The sequence below is a fragment of the Spea bombifrons genome, chromosome 3 (genome assembly GCF_027358695.1).
Source record: "Spea bombifrons isolate aSpeBom1 chromosome 3, aSpeBom1.2.pri, whole genome shotgun sequence".
Taxonomy (NCBI): domain Eukaryota; kingdom Metazoa; phylum Chordata; class Amphibia; order Anura; family Pelobatidae; genus Spea; species Spea bombifrons.
The window spans coordinates 117,424,055-117,446,377 of record NC_071089.1 but is presented as its reverse complement, the minus strand read 5'-3'; the positions used below and the strand labels follow the sequence as shown (position 1 = coordinate 117,446,377).

Here is a 22,323-nt window from a genome sequence, read left to right as displayed (position 1 = left end):
TACAGCGCTGGGGGGTTATATTACTGTATACAGCGCTGGGGGGTTATATTACTGTATACAGCGCCGGGGGGTCATATTATGTATACAAACAGACAGGATCATTTGGTACGTGCCAGGCAGTATATACACGCATACAGCACACACGACGAGCTCACCTCTGGAACATTGGAAACCACTTCCACGGTGACGCCGCATCCGGTGATATTACTTCGGTGAGACATCCGCCTGAGAAAGTTCTGAGCAAAACCCTAATAAAAAAAAGATCAAGAAAGTGTAATTTCAGTAAAGATTTTATGCTGAGGGGGATTTAAATTAAATGCAGCATTAATAAGGCAAATAAAATTTTGCCTCATCCAAAATTTTTCAGTGGGGTCCTTAACTGTCACGTGACCCAATACGCAGGCACCGATTGTTGCCATGGTTAAGGTTGATTTGCTTAACATGCTGGAGACCGGAGTGATTGGTTTAAGTGGAACAGCACCTTTAAATTTTAAGTCTGCTGATCTGCATTAGTGCAGGAAAAGGCGTTCTAAAGGCCGCCTAAAACAGATTTTCAAGGATAGGTGAAAATAAATCATGAATATATTATTATATATATTAATATTTAATATATTTAATCATAAATTCTGCATCTTGTCTTGGGGATCATCAGATCAGCATGAAAAAAAAGACTTTAAAAAATAAAATAAAAAAGACTTTCAAAAAAGGTGCTTCTGAAAGTCTCTTCAACCTCTCCAACTTCCCAAAACCGGAGAGGAGCTCACTCGGTCTCAGCAAAAACACTTACAATATTGGCCAGGTTTAAGTGGCTACGATTAGGCGGGTCAGTAAGTGCGAAACGCGCGAGACAGTCGGCACGTCTGAGACATCCAAAGCGCTTTGTGGATATGTACCGGTTTGCTGTTTTTTATGCCTGGAGAATAAATAAGTGGTTTTTACCGAGATCGAGTGAGCGCCTGTTCAGTTTTTTTGGATCAGCTCGGGTTAGGTCCAGACATTTAAGACAATTCTCTGTCGGTTACAATTAGGTGAGCGGGGAGAGTCGCATAACAGTGCGGAATGCGTTGCCCCTCCATTGCTGCTCATGGTGAAGCGTTGGACTTGGCAGCCGCCTGGGGGGGGTGGTCTCACCTGTCGACTGTACACATTGACGCAGATCCGCTTGCGCAGCACCAGCTGTATTTCGGCAGGATGGCTGAGCTGAACGGTCACCCGCAGGATCAGGAAGACTCGCTCGTCGGCCGCAGAGCCTTTACTCAGCTGGGGGCAGTTATGGACGGTGCAATCCCATGAGGCTTCTGCTTTAACCTGACGTGAGAGTGCGAGATACGAACGTCAAAATGCGCAGGGTAAATTATCATATGCGGACAAAGAAAGAAGACGGACGAACAAGAAGGGGGGAGAGAAGAAAGAACTGCGGAAAAGGAGATGGGGACACGAACAGGTTGTCAAAGTTCAAGAGAGGGAGCGAACGAGAGAATGAGGAAGCCAACGAGAGAATGAGGGAGCCAACGAGAGAATGAGGGAGCCAACGAGAGAATGAGGGAGCCAACGAGAGAGCAAACGAGGTAGCCAACGAGAGAGCAAACGAGGGAGCCAACGAGAGAGCAAACGAGGGAGCCAACGAGAGAGCAAACGAGGGAGCCAACGAGAGAGCAAACGAGGGAGCCGAGAGAGCAAACGAGGGAGCCAACGAGAGAGCAAACGAGGGAGCCAACAAGAGAGCAAACGAGGGAGCCAACGAGAGAGCAACAAAAACAGTTTTATTTTTTTCCCAATAGAGCCCCCCCTTTTCATCAAGAGGTCACCTTATAATCGAGCAGATCCAGTATTTATCTGATTTAAAGGGGCCCTGCCCCCAATGCAAGGTCTCAAAATGATAATTGCATGTGAAATAAAGAATAAAACTCCCCCGGTACCAACCTCATTCTCTAGATGCTTCACTATCTGCAAGTCGAAGAACTCGTCGTCCTCTTCATCCATGAGGGTCGCGTCGAAGCCCGCGGGTTCCGAGTAATGACTGTCATCTTGGGAACTGAAGTCATCAGCTGGACGGAAGAGAAAGACGCGCCACGTAAAGAAATCGTGTATCAAAAAAAAAAAAATCACCGGAGTTCACTAGCGCGTGTAAAAACACACAAGTGCTGAACGCCGGAATTCTCACTCTTCCAAAGTAGCAGCCACGGTCCAAATAATGAAACACAACTCACCATTCAGATCGAGGAATATGACGGGGATGTGAGTTTCCATTCCGGCTACTGGACTCCTGAAACACAGGGGGGCAAAAGTTATGTGAAGCAAGGGGGGGGCGGGGGGTGCATGCTTATGGAAGGAGCAAGTTTAATGTATTCGGGCTGCAGTCACTACAGTTAGATATAGCTTATTTGTGTCCAAAAATTCTGGCAGTTCCCAGGCGCGATTAGTAAACTGCCTGCCCCGAGCTTTCCTATACTCATGGCGACTTGTAGAGGCTCCTTAATATTATTCCAACTTATAATTATTACGTCCCGGCTAATTGATCCAGGATGATGGCTACGGACTGGTTTATTACCGTTAAATTGTGTCCCGCATTAACTCACCTCTGAGCTGCTTTCAAGTATAATTAATGCAAAAAGGATTTTGTGAGAATTTAATTAGCTTTTTTTTTTTTTTTTAAACGCTTAGGAAACTTCAAAGCGTGAGAGTCTTGCTGACTAAAAGGAACGGAACCGGCGGTAAAGGGGGAAAAAAGACACCTTAATGAAGTTTTATAACCGGGATCCGTTTAAGAGAAGGAAATGCAGAATTATCAACGCAGCTCGTCGCGTCCCCGAGAGACTAAAGTGCCAAAGTGATCAGCGTCCCGCAGAAGGTCACATTTAAATCGATCAGGAGAGGAATAATTTAAGGCCGGGATCAAAGGCCCCGTTAACTTAGCGATATTAGTAGCATAACCTATACCGTTAACAAAACGCTGACGGCGGAGTATTTTCACGACGTATAGGAAGATCCTTTAAAGGGACGCCCGGCCGCCACGGACGCGTTAATGCATATGAGGCCTGAGACAGACGAATGTGCCGATGCATGTGCCTGTTAACATTAAACTGTCCTCCAGGTTGTTTGACTAACCTGAGGGGTATGAAACTATTAGATCTCCAATATATACATACCCTGTATGACCGAGTTTAAGTGTTGCAGCCGCACTCATTACTAACAGGTGTATAAATCGAGCCCATAGGCATTGGCAGTGGAATGGGTCGTACGGATAAGCTTAGCGGGGATGCCACCTTTGCCACAAGTCCGTCGGTCCAGCGTAAGGGCTTTTATTGCGACATGGAAGCGTCCGCTCAGCCACGAAGCGTTAGCTCGCGCACACTCACATGCTTCGAGTCCCAACTACTCCCATCACCTGAAAGTGGTGTTCTAGCAGGCAGCTTACCAGTTGGCGGGCGAGCCAGGGATGCCACTTCCAGCCGAGGGCACCATGACGGCGTTTCTCTCCTCCGTCAGAGTGAGTCTCATCTCCAGAAGCTGAGCCTCTCGATCGGCGTCATCTTCGCTTTTATCTGCAGGGAGATTTCATTCATTTCATTCTGCAGCATTAAATAATTTAAAAAGAAAACACAAAAGCATGTAAAAAATAATCAAGAACTAAACCAAGACGGGAAACCCGGAACCGGTACAAAGAAAAAAACAATGAAAAATATTTACCCTTATTGCGGAATTTATTTCAAGAACCAAAACTTTTGAACGGTTGTGTATGTTTTTTAATTATTAATGTAGCGTTAGTTTCCCGTTATTGGGTTACCGGGCCGGTAATCACCTTGTTTGCTGACCAGTTTTTGCAGCTGCTGGTCTAAATACTCCTGGCGCTTGGTCAGAGCGTTCAGCCACTTCCTCCGGAGTCTCTCCAAATCCCTGTCCTGGAGAAGAAGGAGAGACGCGTCACGCGGAATATCTGTAAATAAATCTCTTCTCGGTCCCCTATAAAGCACCCGCGGTAGTCTGTGCATGGCATGCGTAAAGGGGGCTGCTCCTCGTGTTTGCACTTTTTTTTACCCCCATTACTGGAGAACACAAAAGAAATGGCTGCCTCTCCTCGAAGATTTTACAGCGAGTCATTTTTCTACATGGCAATTCAGGGCCAAGTCACTTTAAGGGAAGTGAAGACCTGGCTAGATGTGCTGATTAAGAGACATAAAATCCACGCTGAAATATGCGTATAAAGAGGACGTCGTAAAGCAGGGAGCACCCGGGCACCAAATCCGCGTGGCACGGGCCCAAAACCTGACAAGGTCACTACAATGTCACCAGCAAGCCAGGGAGTGCTGAATATTATCCTTACACCATGTCCCTATACAGCACAGCGGCATCACCCTGCCCTTATATGGTATGGGAGCGTCACCCTGCCCTTATATGGTATGGGTGCATCACCCTGCCCTTATATGGTATGGGCGTGTCACCCTGCCCTTATATGGTATGGGCACATACCTGGGGAGATCCACTCAAGGACACAAAACTATAACAGCAGGAAAGTAAACATGGGTGATACTTTTTTGGGAACTTTAAGCAAAAAGATTGAATTCATATAAAAATAAGTATCCCTTTACAACAGAATGCAATAAACGTGCCGCAGAATCGTTTTCAGGAAAATCTATCACAGAGATATAAAGGCGTGACGAATCCCTAAGTCCTCGTCCTCAAAAAAAAAATAAAAAACACGGCTTTCAACGCAGCGGCCGAAAGAATATATTCACTACGGTGCTGCAAGCGACCCGATTCCATCAGGGGGAAGGAAGCCCAAATCTACGCAAGTCGGGTCCGTCTTAATGTCTTAATATCGAAGAAGCTTCACAGTTACAAGAACAGACGTTACCTGGTAGCTGTCAATGTCTTCCCCTTCGTTCTGAAACAAGAAAATACATTCTGATATAACATTGCAAAGAAAAAATTAATATTTAATACATATATATATTATCCACGGATAGTGTTACACGGGGAAATGTTTTAGCAGATTGTACTTGTTAGCAGCAGCTACCGCCAAACATTTCACTGCACTATACTAAAAAATATTAAAATAAAAATAAAATGATTTTTTTTATAATATATATATTATATATATATATATATATTATATATATATAATATATATTATAAAAAAAAAAAAAAAAAAAAAAAAAAAACACCTGTACCTATTACTAACTCATCCTTTTAAAGAAGCCAATTTTAAATAAATTTTAGGCTTTTAGGACTCATCCACTTAGGGAGTAGGTGGGAAATACAGAGATACAAAGTTATCCTATTATTACACAAGTTAAAAATAAAAAAATTAAAATACGCATTATACTCCACGAGTGAATTTCCAGGCGCTCTATAAATAAAATGTACTAATAATACCGACGTACAGATAAGTCAGTTGATTTTGTAGCAAATACTTTTTGATTAGGTTGTCAAATTGTCTAAAGCTGAGAGATACAATATTCCATTTTTTTTTTTTATCTATCTATCTATCTATCTATCTATCTATCTATCTATCTATATATCTATAATATATATTTTTATATATCTATATATATATCTATCTATATCTATCTATATCTATATTTATTAGAAAAATAAGTAATAGTTTCATTAATACTATCCTTCGTTATGGGATAAACACACGAGACAGACTCGCACCTGGTGGGTTTCGTGTCCTTTCGCTGGTTTGGCACGGACTATTTTCACACAGCCTATAGAGACAGATACTATGGACTCTTCTATCAGAGGCAGAGTCCCCGAGTCTTGAACGGACTTCACTTCAACCTGAAGACGGCGTGACTGACCCTGTCAACAAAAATAATAAAAGAAACAAAAAGGTCTGATAAAACACCTGAAAATCAGAATATTCCGAAAAAAAAGCCACGTGATGAGGCTGATGTGAATTACTGGGTAATTAATAAACTTTAGGGGAGGAATAAGCGAAATAGCAGAGGCGGTGATCGGCGATACGAGGTAAACGAGGGTTTTTTACGCCGCTTGGGAGCAATTAGACGCGGCAAAGACGTTTCCAGACAAACCCCGGGAGAAGCGGTTCACTGAAAGGTTTCTCCTCCTGAAACAAACAAGGCAACGGATCTCGTAATTTACTGCAATTACCCCAAAGCCATTCATTACTGCGCTTTCCAAGACGAGGACCCCCCGGCGCTCTCTATACCAACCGCCTAAAGAGACCACCCAGGTGTGAGACGGGTCTCTGCCAATGGATTCCAATGCTGCGTACCACCCGACTGTCCCATTTTAGAGGGAGAGTCACACTTTGAGACCTGATGCCCCCCTCTCCTCCCCTGATGCCCCTCTGTTCTAGGAGGTCGGAATGTTTGCGGGGTATGAGGGTATCGCAGGGTTCTACTGCCCTAAAAGCCCCGATAATGTGTATAGAAACAGCAGGAAACGGCTTTATAAATTAAACGGGGTAAATAAAACCCATTCTTTGTCTTCTAGATGCCCGATTCTGTACCAGATTCTTTTGCTCCCCTAAACGGCATCCCTCTTTGGTCACATGATGCATGGTACTACAATTCCCATTATCCTTAACAGCTTTGGACAAAATTATATTCCAGCCACAGTATTCTATTGAGCGGAGGCTTTTATTGATCATAATAGATTCTTTTAAATCCCCTCAGCCTTTAGAAAGTTTTTTAATGCTAGAATTTTATTTCCCATGATGCCTCATGATGTCATAGGAGCGCCAAATAGCATCACAGCCATAATCCTCCATTATTTAAGGTTTTCTTTAAAAGTCCTATTTGGCCAGGAAAACATTTCACCCGCCAGCATGTTAAGAAAACAAACATTTTATTATTTCAGCAGTTTTTTTTTCAGCTGCTAGGGCAACAGCCTATCGGTGCCACTCTGAAGAACGCATGTTAAGGTGTTCGCAGAGGGTTAGGATTACTTCTTTAATGGGTCTGCCAGGGACATTAAACTGTCCCTTAAACGCTGTACGACTGCATGAAGCATGTAGGTCTCCACGTAGAGGAGACTGACGTGACGCCATCCGTTAGTAGAGGATTTACAGCCCCACCGGTGTTACCTGTCTGAGTTGGTAGATACCCCCCGTCTGAACGTCCTTCGCTGGGATTACTTCCACCGGACAGTACTCTCCGTTCTCATTCAGTTCCAGAATCTGAAGCCATAATTCCAGCTTCCGAGTGACTTCGCTCCACCTGAGGGTCCAAGACATTCATATGAAGGGCCGAGGCGGCACAGAGCATAGTCTGCCCGCCGCTGCACGCTCCCAATAAAAGCATTTTTATGTTATAGTTCACATGTTTCTCTTCCTATAGACATTAAAGCGAGAGATAAGCTTCAAACGACCGGTCTCTTCTTACCGGTCTCGCAGACTGCGTGTTTTCGCTTGGATAATTCCCAGGTCCCAAAGGGCAGGGTTTTTGCGGGGGTCGCTTTGCCGGTGCCCGTAGACTTCGATCGCCAACGCCCCCTCCGCTAGGTAGTCCAAGAAGTCTTCTGTGATATTCACCGCGAACTCCTGAGCAACACGGAGATAATCCAAACTAATTTATCGACGCCGGAAGCTCCGGGCTGCCAGATAAAAGCGCATTCTGCACGGAATCGCTAGAATCCACGATGTACAGATCGGCTATTCGGTTATCATAACTTAGGCGAGGCGGACCTATCGTCGCCTACCTGTCTGAAAGGTAATAAACGCAGATAATCACCGAGCGGGCGAGAGACTTACTCTGCAGTGATCGAACACCACCATGCACTGCGGTTCCTTGCCGACAGGCGACGAGACGCTGGGATCCACCTCGGGAGCCACGTTCACCGGCTCGGGCTGGTCCCAGAACGTATAGTGGCAGAAAACGAAGTTGGTGAGATGCTGGGGCAAACCGGTGGCCTGGAGGACTTTAATCTGGAAGTAGAAACGGGATCGCATTTAAACGCGGAGCTGCATGGAAGGAAGCCTTTATTCTCCATGAGCGTTAGATGAGGTGCTGCATACGTTAAAGGGAGCTAACACTCCACTCCAGCCTGACTTGCCCATCTTCTCAGTTGATGGGGAAACTATTTTTCGTTGCGCTGTTCACTCCAAAGCCATTTTGGTAAGAATGCCGTCATACTTATCAGGGGGTAACTAGAAACCAGGGGCCCCTGGTGCAAAAATTGCCCCAAACTTCAACAGCTAGCCTGTGCCATCATTGCCCCCAGACAACTTGTCTGTGCCTTCTTTGCCGCTTGCCCCCTTACTTACTCATATTCACTAACACGCTAGCGGGGCGGTCCGGGTCCGAAGGGCCCTTTCTAAACTATTTTGAATCGGTATTAGGAGACATGAACAAGGGGGTCGCACCGGGCTCCCTAGCGGCACGTGCCCCGTGGCATCTGCGACCGCCGCAGTTACGCCAATGCTTACCATGCAAACGAGTTTGTTCTCCTGGGGTTCGCTCTCGCTCGAGAGATCTGCGCAATCCTCGCCTCCGGCTATTCTCTCCCCGATGTCTCCGCTCACCCGGACAACCTCCACGTGGAGACGGCCGGAAACCTATGCATCAAAGGAGCAGAAATGCTGGGATAAGGGGCAGATCAGTGGGCATCAGCCAAACACATACAGCAGACACAGAGGATTCTGGGAGGTAATTCATATAATATATATAGTATATATAGTACATACTAGACACACACTAGACCTCCTCGCTGACGCGACCAGCAAACAGAATGGCATCCCGGAATAAAAAAATAAATGGGACAGCAGCTAATTATTTGCCAATAAAACACAGAAACAATGGGTTAAAATTAAGAGCACAAACCTCTCCCTTCTGGTTTATTATGGGGACGGCGTACTGAAGTTTTACATCATGGAAGAGAGACTCGAGGAAGACGTTGGCTACCCCGATGAGACTGTGATTCTCGTGCTCGTCGTAGAACGGGTCCGCGCGTCGGAAATACTCCCGGATCACCTTTAAACGAGGAGAAGGAACGGATTTCAACAACTGTAACAGCAAAACGAATTATCAAAGGTAATGCAAATGAAACACTTGGTCTTTGCAGGTCCTTCTCGCTGGTTTAAGAGAGGCATCTGTCACCGCGTAATGTATACATTTACATAGTTACATACATAGTTCATAGGGCTGAAAAAAGACCATCAAGTTCAACGCTTCTACCTAACCTGCCTATTCTTGATCCAAAAGAAGGCAAAAAAACCCTAATTAAGCTAATATATATATATATATATATATATATATATATATATTTCAGAAGACACACGCGGCCCACAGAGAAACCGTAAGGGCAGCGCTTGTTAGTGTATTCCATACATGAAGACCTTACCGCGCAATAGAAGATATAACAGAGATACAATGTGACAAGAAACTGGTGTCCTCCTCGTATAAATGGCTCCCCTTAACGAGTCAACCGCAGAAAGTGGAGCACAAGAAGGACCAAGTCATGGAAACATAAGGCATGATACCACGGATGCCCCCGGTGGCAATACGTAAAACTGCAGCCAGCGTTCTATTCAAACACTTGTTTGGCTTTGGTTTCATTCTTTTACGTCGTGGGTGCCGACACTTACTGGATTGTCCTCTTCACAGTTCTTCCATTCTTGGTAAAGTTCTCTTATGTCCACCAGGCGGTTCTCCAACTTCTCCAGGGACCAGATCTGCTTCCCTTTGCCCTTCCTGCGCACCTGGATGGCGGGTTCGCTCATCACGGCCCCGCGCTGCACAGACACAAGCAATTACCGCCATTTAACGGCCGCAAAAGAGAACGCGGGAAAAGCTTAGGACAAACACGGTTATAATACACACATGGAGATGGATAATGTAAGTGGCCGGAATAAAAAAAAAATAAAAAAGAAAAAAAAAAAGTCCCTTAAATTCCAATTTATAAAGTGAAAAATAAGCGCTTATACATATTATACATACAAAGCGGGAAATACCCAAACCTTATGAAAATAAGATTAAAAACAATGTTAAAAAAAAATACATTAATTTAATATTTTATAATATTATATTTAATTATTTTTTTGGATTTTAATCAAATTTATTTTAAAGTAATGGTTTTGGAGGAAAAATCGAAAGATATATTTTTTTTTAATTTAAGATATATTATAGTTCAAAGTTTATTCAGCATGAAATAGGACTTAGTTTTGTATTTTTAGTATAGATTTTTGGTTTAACCACTTCAGTTAATAAACATATTAAAAAAAGAATATGTACGCTATAGAATGTTATAGATTTAGTTTGAATCAAACAATTTAAATAGTTCTCCAAAAATGAGTGATTAACCTATTAAACTAGAATCGTTTCGGATATCGCCGTTTTACTAATCCGACAGGTTATTATTCTAAACATGAAATTGTTATCTGGTTGCAGAAATTAAAGATTATAAACTTCCGGCAAGAATGAGTCTTTACATTTAAAAATCGAGTCTTATTATTTAAATCAAACCCAGCCTGCGTAGTGGAGATTAGAGAACAGTAAGGGTGGTTAAGATGCGGAATCCACTTCAAACGTATTTGTTTCTTAGGATTCAGTCAACAGAAATACTTTAAAAAGTCCAAGCAAGAGCAGTCAGTCAGACAATTTATACCAATTAATTTAGACCCAGGAAGGGAATTACGGGATTAACGATGAAATATTTAACCTCTGGGATGCCACTAAACGGCACTGATTGTACGAGTACGGTTTGCTTCTGGATTAATAAGGGTACCAGGGTGTGATGGTTGCGGAGGCATTAAATTGCAACGGATACATCAGTGTTCCAGGAGATGAGCAGCAGGTAACAGGTTAATGCGATAAAGGATAATTGCCAATAGATTTTGTGTATGGCGCGCCGTTTAGTGCCCTCCGCCACTCACCTTCCTGTTGGCGTTAAGGCTGGAAGCGGGGATCTGTAGCGTCACCTTGTACTCCGTTCTCTTGTGCATCTCCTCCGCCACGTAGTTTGCCTCCTGGACATACAGGTTGGCCTTGGCAATCTGCTCCCGCAGTCTCACCAAGCTCTGAGTGAGCAGCTCCTCTCTGGAAAAAGATCATTTAACATTTAAAAGACAAATCAGAAGTCGGGGGTCCGTCTGTTTAATATAATTAAAAGGGTCAGATAAGAAGGTAAGAGACGCTCCATCCATCATACGCATCCCCATATACCTTTCCTCGCTCCCAGCTATTTGCTGTGCCGGCGATATATTCCACCGAACACATTGTGACAAAGCTCTGGGGGAGTCTAATGAGACCCCCGCGCGCACAAAATGTCTCAATAGGAGTGTTTTCCTGCCACTGATTGGTGACAGCAAGGCGGCGGCTCCTGCATAGAGCGGCTTAGAAAATCAAAGTGATTTTTTTTCATATTAATATGCAAAATTAACACTTTATTGTTTTCACGAACGTGCTATACAAGTATCAGAGGTGGGATTCTAGAGGGTGACAGGAGACAGATGTGACTGCCCCCATTAGAGAATACGCCCCTCTAGGACCGGTGGGTGAGTCGGTGAACGGTCCCACCTTTCGTCTGTCCACTGCCGCAAGCGCTGCTGGGCGTTGGGGGAGCCCATGGAGAAGCGATCCATGCTGCGGTAGTGCTGCTTCTCGGGGGACGGTCTGCGGCGGAGCTTATCCAGCTCGTGCTCGTACATGATCCTCTGATGCTCCAAAGCGGAGCGCTTCTCCTCCTCGTGCTGCTGCTCCAGGATCTGCAGTATGGACTGCATGGGATCTACACGCAAGGAAAGCGACATGCCCCATAAAGAGACGGCTATAAGACACACGGGGAGGCCGGGGGGCTTCAGTTTTCCCCGGCCCCTATATGCCTTGTGGGGCCCCCAAGCACTAGCCTCCTTAACGTACCATTATTCCCCAGGTCCTTCATCATGATCTCCATCTGCGCATACTCGTAGTTGAAGTTGATCTCACTGGACACTTCGCTGGAGGTGTCTCCGTCCGCGTCTAGCTGCTCAAAGCTACTGCTGTTCCTCATGCTGCAGTCCCGATCCTCGTCCTCCCGCTCGCGCTTCTTCTTCGGCAAACTTATTCTTTAAAAATGGAACGTTAGACGCAGTTAAAATAATAAATAAAAAAAAAAGGCTGGCAAAAAATGTTGCTTATTTACTAATTATAAGACCTACGGGAAACAACCTGCATCATAAGCTCCTACACAGAGGTCAAGGACAATATAGACAATTGAGGACATAGGAAGGGCATTAATGACCATGAGGATAGCCCAGTAGATAACCCAGTAGGCACTTGGGGCCACAGCTTGGGCAGACCCTATGGAAGAACAATTTGGTGACTTGGTAGCCTAGAACATAAGTGTCTTGGTCCACGTTTCAGGAGACGCAGAGCTTTAGGCCACGGGAGACTTGGTACCTGAAGAAGTGGTTGTTGCCCCACAGTATGCGGTCCCCGTGCTGTAGCTGAGTGGGGCTGCTGACCATTGATCCATTCACATACGTCCTGTATGAACGCAGAAAGAAAAAATTAATAATTACGGCTGTAAATAGGATATAATAAGAAGTGCGTTATGTGATCTGGATCTACGGAGATTGAAAGCGAGGAGGGTCCGGATCCCCCCGCGGTCTAGAAGTTTAGGGTTACCGTCTGGAGATTGTTTAGGAAACACAAGCCCTGCCTCGGTTTACTGAACAGTCTGATCTGGAATGTAGTTTCCTCCGCACTACGCATGAAGCGAATCGCTCCCCGGCTGCGGTTATAAAAGGAGGCCTTGTTCTCTGGTTTTTAGGAAGATGCCGCGGGTAGCCCACGAGCAGGTTGCTTTAGGTTTAGCTTAATGGGTTAATACTCCTGTAGCTCCGGGTAAATACCGCCAAGAGGCAACCGGAGTGAATAAGACGAGTAGAAGACGAAAGCAGGACCAGGCTTGCTACTCGCCGACCCCTAGCTTTCTTTTGAACAGCCGCGAGGCATGCAGGGAATGCGCTGTATCAGCACAGTGATTGCGACTAAAAAGCAGGAGTCGGAAAGTAATATAATTTTAAGAAGAAACTAAAATTGGTTTGCGAATGAAGACACCGACATACTGCCCCCAAAGGCTTCACCCTCTGGCACTCAACAGGTTAATCTTACTGTATTAGCTCCTCCACTGACATTTAAAGGGTTAATTCAACAGAGTTCTATCTGAGGACTCTGATTACAGAAACGATATTGAAAAAGTATACATAATGGGTAGAATAACCAATTACAGCACATCAGTCACCCCACCTCTACTTATATTATTATTATTATACCTCTAATATTTCTGTTGCACCCAGATTCACGCGCACAGAAATCTGCCCCAGAGTAAGAATGGCCTTTGTATACGTACCCGGACCTTCCATGCCGAGGAATCGCTCCCACCTGATGAAAACTTTTCTAACAGCTAAAGGGGGTTAAATAGCTAAATCTCAGATTTCACCTGGTTTCGGTGGAGCAGGAGAGACCTCTAGTGGCCAGGTGAAGGAATGCAGGACAAGAACCAAAGCGCCACCTAGTGGCCAAATGCATCCATTGGCTTCCCCAGACCTTTACGGAGCAGTCAAGCTCAGATCCCTTTGAGTTAAACGTCCTGTCTCATCATGCTAAAACATTAATTGCACTCTATGGCAACAACCTATCAGTGCCCAGCTTTTGTGTTACATGACAATTATGTGGCCCCCCCCCCAAAAAAAAGTATTATACGTGGGATAGATTTGGACACTCAACACCACTGGGAATGAAGTTTCTAATGCTGCACTCAGATACAAAATAGGTGGAACTATACATTTTATTCGTACATTTCTGCTAATATATATATATATATATATATATATATATATATATTATATATATATATATATAATTCTCATCAGCATTATCCTATAACTATATATTTTTGTAGTAGACACAAAAGTTTTGTTATTTTTTTAAGTGTATAGAAATCTGTTTCGGGGGAGTAGTTTCAGGCACTTGGTGCGTCATTACCTTGTGCCTTGCATCGGGGTAAGCGTGACCTGTCCTTCTGACGTGATGTCTATGACGCAGTGTTCAGGCTGGATACCCATACCACAGAGCTGGATGTCCTGGGAATCATTGGAGCCGATTAACGTGTGATCCTGAAAGAGATTGAGACGCCTTACCAATCAGATCCTGGAAAAGTTAGTGTTCCAACATAAAAAAAACTCAAGTAATAAAATGTAATGATGCAATCTAAAAAGGCCAGGAGGGTACAAGAGTAATGAAAAAACTAAACAAACTGCAGCCCCATATGCAAATCTCTGACCAGGTGGCAGATCCTCTTTCTGGTGAAAAGGGATGTTTTGGGTTTTTTTTGCGAGATGTGTTGGGAGACGCGCTCCGCACCCCTTTGGGGTTTACAGGATTAAATACATGCCCCCGGAGCGCAGACACATCTTTATAGATAGCTTTATAACCGAGGGGCAGAGCGATACTCAGAGCCCCCACGTCTCCTGGAAATGCGGTCTCTCCGGCCTCCCTGACGCACACTCTCTCTCACCTCCCTGACGCACGCTCTCTCACAAAGTACCTTCTCTGCCGACTGTTCTCGTGTCCCTGTCTTCTTTTTCACAACTTTGCTTCTTCCGTCTTCTTTCTTTGTCCGCTTCTCCCTTGTATCAGCCGGTTAACCAGGCCTCCAAGAGCGCTTCTTCTAAAGGGTGGAGCCTCCATGAACACTCTCTCCTCCGATTGGAGTCCCTGTGGCTCCGCCCTTTTGCGGAAGTACTCCGAGTGGACAGAATAACGCATTGAGGTGTAAAATGCTTCTCTTTCTCTGCGATGTCTGCAATACTCTGGCTTCTTGGGGTACTTCCGCAAAAGGGCGGAGCCACACGGGGACAGCCTCTCTACCACTCCTCCAATCAGTGGAGAGGGTGTGCGCGGAGGCTCAGTGAGGCCGGTTCAGGGAGCAGCGGATAAAGAAAAAAAGACGGAAGAACAAGAAGGGGCTGCCGAGTGCGCGAATGAGAGTGCGCGAATGAGAGTGCCACTAAAAAAGCAATGGAATGCAAACAAAAATTCAGAGCTCTCTGCTTCGCTTTCACTTGTGTCGTTGGGGCTTCCACCTTATTTTTAAACATTCGTACAAAAACATATTTCCCAAATTTCATTAAAATTGAAAGCTGTACGAATCCGAATGCACAAGTCTAATCTGGACTAAAAAAAAACCAACTGCCTGTCTCAAAAATTTGAAAGGAAGGGAATATTCTTTAGTAATTTAACTGACAAATTCTAAAAATACACATAATCAGGCAAAACAAGAACATACACAGTCACAATGTAACATACAATCTTAACCTGCATCTCACAGCCCTGTAACCTGACTGGCAACGCATTTTCCTGCAATGTCCTACAGATCACAGCATTAACCTGCACCCCAAAACAATGTGGCATTGCGCTGACCTGCACCCCAAGACAACGGTTCAGGCAGTTCAAGACACCCCACCCGGACACTGCATAGCACCGCACCTACGCTGCACTGAACTGCACCCCCCATGCCCTGCACTGCATTAAACCCAAATGCTCGGAGGTTCTGTAACAAATGCCAAACTCTTACAAGAATTCCGCGGCGGGAGTCCAAGTCCCTGTGCCTCTGGCTGCTGCCGGTGCAGTCCGGGACGCCGGTATTCCAGGACTCCCACACACAGCCCTTACTCGCGCAAGTGACTCGCAAGGAAGGAGCTGCTTGTGGGACGGGAGAAAGTTTCCGACGTGTGTGAGGGTTTGATTACTAAGCAAATGTTAAACAACAGACCCTCATCCCTGCAGCCCCGAAAGTCCTGACACAGCGCAAAGTGCCCCCATCTGACAAAAATACACAAAAAAAACCTCCTCCGCCCCGTGCTTACACCGCACAAATCCTGCCCTCGGCCAAGGAGAAGACAAACAGGGCCAACGCATCACTGCTTCCTGGGAACAGTACTCAGGAAAACAAAGTGCCAGGCATAGACACTGCGGCAGATCGGCCCCATCCGGCCCCCGTCTAGTCCGCCCGTTACTCCTGCTGTAAAGACTCAAACCTCAATCAGTCGTTGGTCTCGTCTTAGATTCAGGAGCCGTATGTCTATCCCATGCATGTTTACATTCCCTCACTGTATTACCCTCTACCACCTCTGCTGGGATGCTGTTCCATTTATCTACCACCCTCCCAGTAAAATAAATAAGGGTTAGTGTAGGGTCTCTCATAATGCTCTAAATTTGCCACGACAGGTACAACGAGTCAGAAAGTGTTCTGCTGGGTTATAGGACCCTGATAACCAACGTCAGCCAAAAGTAAACTGCCAGCTGTACACAGGTGACCCGGTGCATGCTGGGAAATACGCGTCGGACATCTTTAACGCTCCGGCGAGTCACACGGGTTTTATTTCTGTAAGGTGACAGACGCTGCCCTATGGACAGCTTGGCTTCTTACCTTCAGGTAGTAAACCAGGAGCTCATTGAGTGCCGGGTCCGCGTTTAAATTGACCAGGAAGCATTTATTATCCCCGACTTTAATCCCCGACGACTGCAGCGAGATCCCGAGGCTTTCCAGCTGCTTTTGGCGCTCCTGCGTGAGGATAAAAGGCATAAAAAGGAGGCGTTAAAAATCTCAATATACATTTTCTTAACAAATGGTCATCTCTGGACCCGTCCGGTTACTATAAAGGAATAATAGAGTTCTGAAAGCTCTAAGAGGTTCCCTTTAAACACCGATTAGAAAAAATGCCGGATTTAACCAGCAGGTGGCAATGTGGGAAAGGCAGACATTCCCGAGGTAGTAGTAGAGACCGCGTCCACATCTCAAGGGAGGAAGTCAGATCATTTCTGGCTCTGTGTCACTATGGGACAAGTGTTAATGGGAACGTGTCTAATTAGCTAATTATCTATCACAGAACCCCCCCCATATAATGAAAAGACGCGTCTCCAAGAGTTAAAGGGACACTCCGGCCACGGCACGCACTTTCATGCATATGATAGCTGCATGAGCTCTTTAAATGTTTGTGACATCCTCTTACAAAAGCATGGCAGGATTCCGCAGAATACCCCCCACAAGCATTTGCCCCACTCCCCAACCGCTGGTGTGTTTGGCGAAACATCCATGTCTCCCAACTCTCCCGCTTTGCATGGGGCAGTCCCATTTTTGCCACTAAATCTGCCCCTTGTATCCACAAACTATCTCTGCTTGTCCCTGCCCTGCATATATTCAGTTCTCGTGCATCGATTCATTAAAATAAGTTAAAATAGTTTAATAATTTTTTTTTTTAGAATCTGGATAATCTAACAAAAGACAGATATATTGTCATTTTTTTTTAAAATTCAGAATGCTGGGATACATTTTAAATGCTGCTCTGTAATGCCCCCCCCACACACACACTATCAGCACTCGTGATGTACAAACCTGCGCGACTTCTTCCGTCTTCCTCAGCTTCTCTTCCCAAGTCACGGTCATCTCTTGGATCAGTTTCTCGGACTCCTGCAGGCGTTCCTTCAGCTCGGGAGCTTTCATGGACTGCAAGTAAAAGCAGAAAATAAAACATTTTAAAAAATAAAAAAAATATATATATACAAAAATAAATAACATTTTTTTTAAGAAAAATCTCTAAAGACACTCAAGGTCCCCAAACAATTGGAGAATTGACAACAAACAATCACAAGGCTTCCCTAAATAGGTACCACCATCCTTAGAACCAAACTCCTACATACGGTAAGTACTAAAAAAAAAATTGTTTAAATAAAATTTTATCATTGTATTATGTATATTTTGTAAATTAACTTAAATTGCTACTAATTCAGCATAAAATACCCATGTTTTTTTTTTTTGTTTTTACACTAGCATTTTCTAAAGGTTCGGTGCCTCTACTTGATTTTAGCGGTTTTGTAACTAAACACTCCCAACAGAAATCATCATTTCTGGTACAGCACTGCTCGATGCCCACCCCTTTCCCAAAAATAATCATTTTGTTATTAAGGTTACATTGTAGCAGTTTTAATAAATCCTTTTGTAACCGTTTTCATCACAGAAGATTTCCGCCGTTAGGAATTCTGACACGCAACTGCAAGCTTACCAACTATTTACAGACAGATGTGCATCAGAATCTCAGCGGTCAGTGCCTGATGTATGGCATAGGGTTTTTATTATTACTTTATTTTTATTAGCCTTGCCAGTGCTAAAAAAGAAGCAATATTTTATTATATTTTTGTACTGAAAGGGAGAAAAACCAAAAAAATGTTTTTTTTTTTTTTTAAACAAAACAATAAAAAAAACCCCTCAAAAGATAAATAAAGCAGCCAAAAACACAGTTGCATAGAATATTAGTAATCTTATATTATTCGTAAGATGTTCTTTATGCTCCACTAAGCAGAAGCAAAGTATTGGCTGAAAAAAAAAACGAATAAACAGAAAAGCAGTCTGTAAATTGTACAAAAAAAAAAATAGGAATCACCCAATCTTAAAATATATGTATTGTTCTGAGCAATCAGAAAAAAAAAGAACTTTTGTAAACCAAGACCCGATGGCTGAGGTTCTGTTCTCCAGGGGCATGTTCAAAGCCATCGTGCACACATAGGGGGGCCATCAGTCTATGCTAATTCTCTCTTGGCTCGGCGCGGTACCCCCCCCCCCGCATGTGCCGGGAAGCACAGGCCGGCATCCTCTGCCAAACTCCAGCACATGAACACGCAGGAATTCAGCGAAGGGCAGAGATTCAGGTTAAAACGTCACAACAAGAAGCAGAGGCAGACTTCCTCGCGGACGTGAGAAACGCGGTGTTTAAAACGCCATCGTATATTTATACACAGATCACAGAACTATCCATAAGCTATCGTTCTGATAAGTTAAGCACCATGCCTTGCCGAAACGGTCGTATCTCACAATACACGCCATGGATCACGGCACGTGGCGGCTGCCATGCTGAAGTGCTTCAAAGGGAAAATCATCTAAATTTGCTAAAACCACAAAAAAAGACCAAATCTGACGATACAGCATTTAGAACATATTTTTGCACACCGGAATGTAACATCTAAAAAGGGTTAACGGTAGACGTGAATCCGACCGCAAGATGTTTGGGGCACAGTTACCACCGAGAAATGCCCTAGGGGCTACAGCCGGGTTTAGCTATCTCCCAGGAAAAAAAGGAGAGGTGTATTAAATAACCATTAAATAATTAGACAGCACATTGATCCTTTTGATTGATTTATTTCATTGAGACGGCTGTAAGCCTAGTTTTTTAACCCAAGGACCCCATTTTTTTTATTTTTTTCACAGGCTGCCTTTGTGTTCCCATAACTGTAAATCTCCCACGCCTGCCACGTCCCAGAATGTGACAGCTCTGCATTTCTCAGAACATCCGTATCATTGCATCGTTAATAGCATGAAGGTGGAATCCACCAGGGGGCGCTGTAGGCACAAAGCCAAGGCAGGCAGCACGGAACTCACGGAGACCCATAGAGAGGGGACACGGAGGCAGCAGATGTCTGGAAGGTGAAGGCCATCTGCACCTGCATGCGGCCTCATCAGGACTACCCACCGACGTCCCGAAAAGGGAGCGCTCCGCGTAGCTGGAGCCCGGAGGTCCCCCCCCCGTGCAAGAATGTTTTTTCTACTAATTATTATTATTTATTGTTTTATATATACGTAAGCCCTCACCTCTGCTTGGGTAAGCTGGTCCCTCAGCTTCTCCACCTCCTCACGCAGCTCTCGGATGATACGGGCGTTGGGGTCCTCGTTGACGATGGCGTGGTTGACTATATTTTTGGCCCGGTCTGCGTATCGCAGCGTGGACAGAGTTTCGTCGTAGTTATCAGCGGCGGGGCTGACGGTGGCCACCATGGCAGTTTTACTGTTCCCGCCGAGGCTGTCCTGCAAGAACAAAAGAAAAAAAAAAATGGATCCATACCTTAAACTGTTAAAATAAAATGTTATAACTTTTTTCATTTTTTAAAAATTAAAGTGACAAGGACGGGATTAGTTATACGGGCCGGAGAGTATATAATATATACCGTATTTGCTCGATTATAAGACGAGGTTTTTTTCAGAGCAAATGCTCTGAAAAATACCCCTCGTCTTATAATCAGACCTCAAAGTCTGACTATGAGACGACTAAGATCCAGAGACTGGATCCTCCTGTCTCAACCCTCGGCTGCCCCAGCTACATGACAGGAGACTCAGAAGTACCGGTAAGTGGGGCGGGGGGGGGAGTGTTAAATGCAGGGCATAAGGCATTTCTGGAGGCAGAGTGCTCTGTGAAATGCCTTTTAACCCCCTTAATGCCACTCTGCCTCCAGAAATGCCTTTTTAACCCTCTATACGCCACTCTGCCTCCTGAAATGCCTTAAACCTCCCTATATGCCACTCTTCCCCATAATATGCCTTTTAACCCTCTAAGTGCCAGAGTGGCATTTAGGGTTAAAAGGCATATCATGGGGCACAGTGGCATTTAGGGTTAAAAGGCATATCATGGGGCACAGTGGCATTTAGAGGGTTAAAAGGCATATCATGGGGCACAGTGGCATATAGGGGGTATAAGGCATTTCTGGGGCAGATGTGCATAACTGGGGGGTAGGTTGGAAAATAGAAGGAAATAAAACCAAAATATTTTTCTCAATCATAGCTTTTATTTAAAAAAATTGTTTAAATGAATTAACATTTACTGGTAAAACTTTTTTCCTATAGGGTCGTCTTACATTCAGGCTTTTTCTTTTTTTCCTAAATTAATATTAAGATTTGGGGGGTCGTCTTATAATCAGGGTCGTCTTACAATCGAGCAAATACGGTAATATGAGGAATATACAGGAAATAACGGGTTATAAGGACGGGATTAGTTATACGGGATGGAGAGTATATAATATGAGGAATATACAGGATATAACGGGTTAAAAGGACGGGATTAGTTATACGGCCGGAGAGTATATAATATATAATATGAGGAATATACAGGATATAACGGGTTATAAGGACGGGATTAGTTATACGGGGGGGAGTATATAATATATAATATGAGGAATATACAGGATATAACGGGTTATAAGGACGGGATTAGTTATACGGGGGGGAGTATATAATATATAATATGAGGAATATACAGGGATATAACGGGTCATAAGGACGGGATTAGTTATACAGGGGGGAGTATATAATATATAATATGAGGAATATACAGGATATAACGGGTTATAAGGACGGGATTAGTTATACGGTCGGAGAGTATATAATATGAGGAATATACAGGATATAACGGGTTAAAAGGACGGGATTAGTTATACGGCCGGAGAGTATATAATATATAATATGAGGAATATACAGGATATAACGGGTTATAAGGACGGGATTAGTTATACGGGGGGGAGTATATAATATATAATATGAGGAATATACAGGATATAACGGGTTATAAGGACGGGATTAGTTATACGGGGGGGAGAGTATATAATATATAATATGAGGAATATACAGGATATAACGGGTTATAAGGACAGGATTAGTTATACGTCCGGAGAGTATATAATATATAATATGAGGAATATACAGGGATATAACGGGTTATAAGGACGGGATTAGTTATACAGCCAGAGAGTATATAATATATATTGAGTACGCAATCTAGTTATGTTAAATATACCCTATGAGTTTTAACCAAATCAATAACTTACTTTTAACAGCCATGTCAGTACGGAGTCCCGATACGGGACAAACTTGTTCTTATTCTTGCCAGCACCTTGGTCTGCAAGGGCAGAAATGACCAGGCCGAGGGTGGTGAGGGACCTAAAAAGTAACAAAATTAGTTAAAATAGTGAGTTATGTACATAATAAAACAAACAGCATCTTGGTGATTAAAAGCAACACATTTACATTGTTATTACAATTTAAAGATGAATTAAGTTTGCTTTAAAAGAATCAACAACAATAATGTCCTAAATGTCTTAAAAGAAGGACAGGATTCCATCTCATGTTCTCAGTTTGGTTCAGCTTGCCAGCTGCTTTTTGGTTTTGTAAGTTCAGCTGGTTTACAAATTATGTCAAAGTAAAGCAAAAGTGTGGGACCGAGAAGACTAGTAGGAGGGGCCTAAAAAGATAAAATGGCGTCCTACATGCAGGAATTCCAGATGAATAAAAAGAAACACTTTTGGTTAAAATTCTGGGACTGCAATACTGCGCCAAAAACATACAATCAGCCTCTCTTTTTACAATCAGCCTTGCAACCAAGGACTAAAAAGTGGGTAAAATTGGGGTTGGGGGGCAAAGGGTTTTATTTTGTGTTTCTACCGAGATGGGTACAAAAAGAAAATATATATATTTTGTTAAATATTTAACTTAGACCAGATCAGTGGCTAGAGATCCCACCTGGGCATCCAAGGGATTTCTCGTAAATAAACGGTA

The 22,323-nt window shown here is 43.9% G+C and overlaps 1 protein-coding gene across 1 annotated transcript in view; it reads right to left on the bottom strand.

The window, feature by feature from the left end:
- KIF13B (kinesin family member 13B) overlaps positions 1 to 22,323 on the bottom strand; it is a 78,969-nt gene that overhangs the window by 20,250 nt on the left and 36,396 nt on the right. Inside the window, exons 10-32 of the mRNA XM_053459259.1 lie at positions 21,597 to 21,708; positions 19,594 to 19,806; positions 17,347 to 17,457; positions 16,381 to 16,515; positions 13,935 to 14,065; positions 12,345 to 12,431; positions 11,826 to 12,010; positions 11,484 to 11,694; positions 10,841 to 11,003; positions 9,554 to 9,700; positions 8,790 to 8,939; positions 8,396 to 8,524; positions 7,721 to 7,894; positions 7,353 to 7,510; positions 7,055 to 7,187; positions 5,659 to 5,805; positions 4,856 to 4,885; positions 3,803 to 3,902; positions 3,419 to 3,545; positions 2,211 to 2,266; positions 1,924 to 2,048; positions 1,132 to 1,308; positions 156 to 248 (exon numbers count right to left, since the gene is read on the bottom strand). Of these exons, the coding sequence (XP_053315234.1) occupies positions 156 to 248; positions 1,132 to 1,308; positions 1,924 to 2,048; positions 2,211 to 2,266; positions 3,419 to 3,545; positions 3,803 to 3,902; positions 4,856 to 4,885; positions 5,659 to 5,805; positions 7,055 to 7,187; positions 7,353 to 7,510; positions 7,721 to 7,894; positions 8,396 to 8,524; positions 8,790 to 8,939; positions 9,554 to 9,700; positions 10,841 to 11,003; positions 11,484 to 11,694; positions 11,826 to 12,010; positions 12,345 to 12,431; positions 13,935 to 14,065; positions 16,381 to 16,515; positions 17,347 to 17,457; positions 19,594 to 19,806; positions 21,597 to 21,708 (3,094 nt within the window). The remainder of the gene's footprint in view (positions 1 to 155; positions 249 to 1,131; positions 1,309 to 1,923; positions 2,049 to 2,210; positions 2,267 to 3,418; positions 3,546 to 3,802; positions 3,903 to 4,855; positions 4,886 to 5,658; positions 5,806 to 7,054; positions 7,188 to 7,352; positions 7,511 to 7,720; positions 7,895 to 8,395; positions 8,525 to 8,789; positions 8,940 to 9,553; positions 9,701 to 10,840; positions 11,004 to 11,483; positions 11,695 to 11,825; positions 12,011 to 12,344; positions 12,432 to 13,934; positions 14,066 to 16,380; positions 16,516 to 17,346; positions 17,458 to 19,593; positions 19,807 to 21,596; positions 21,709 to 22,323) is intronic.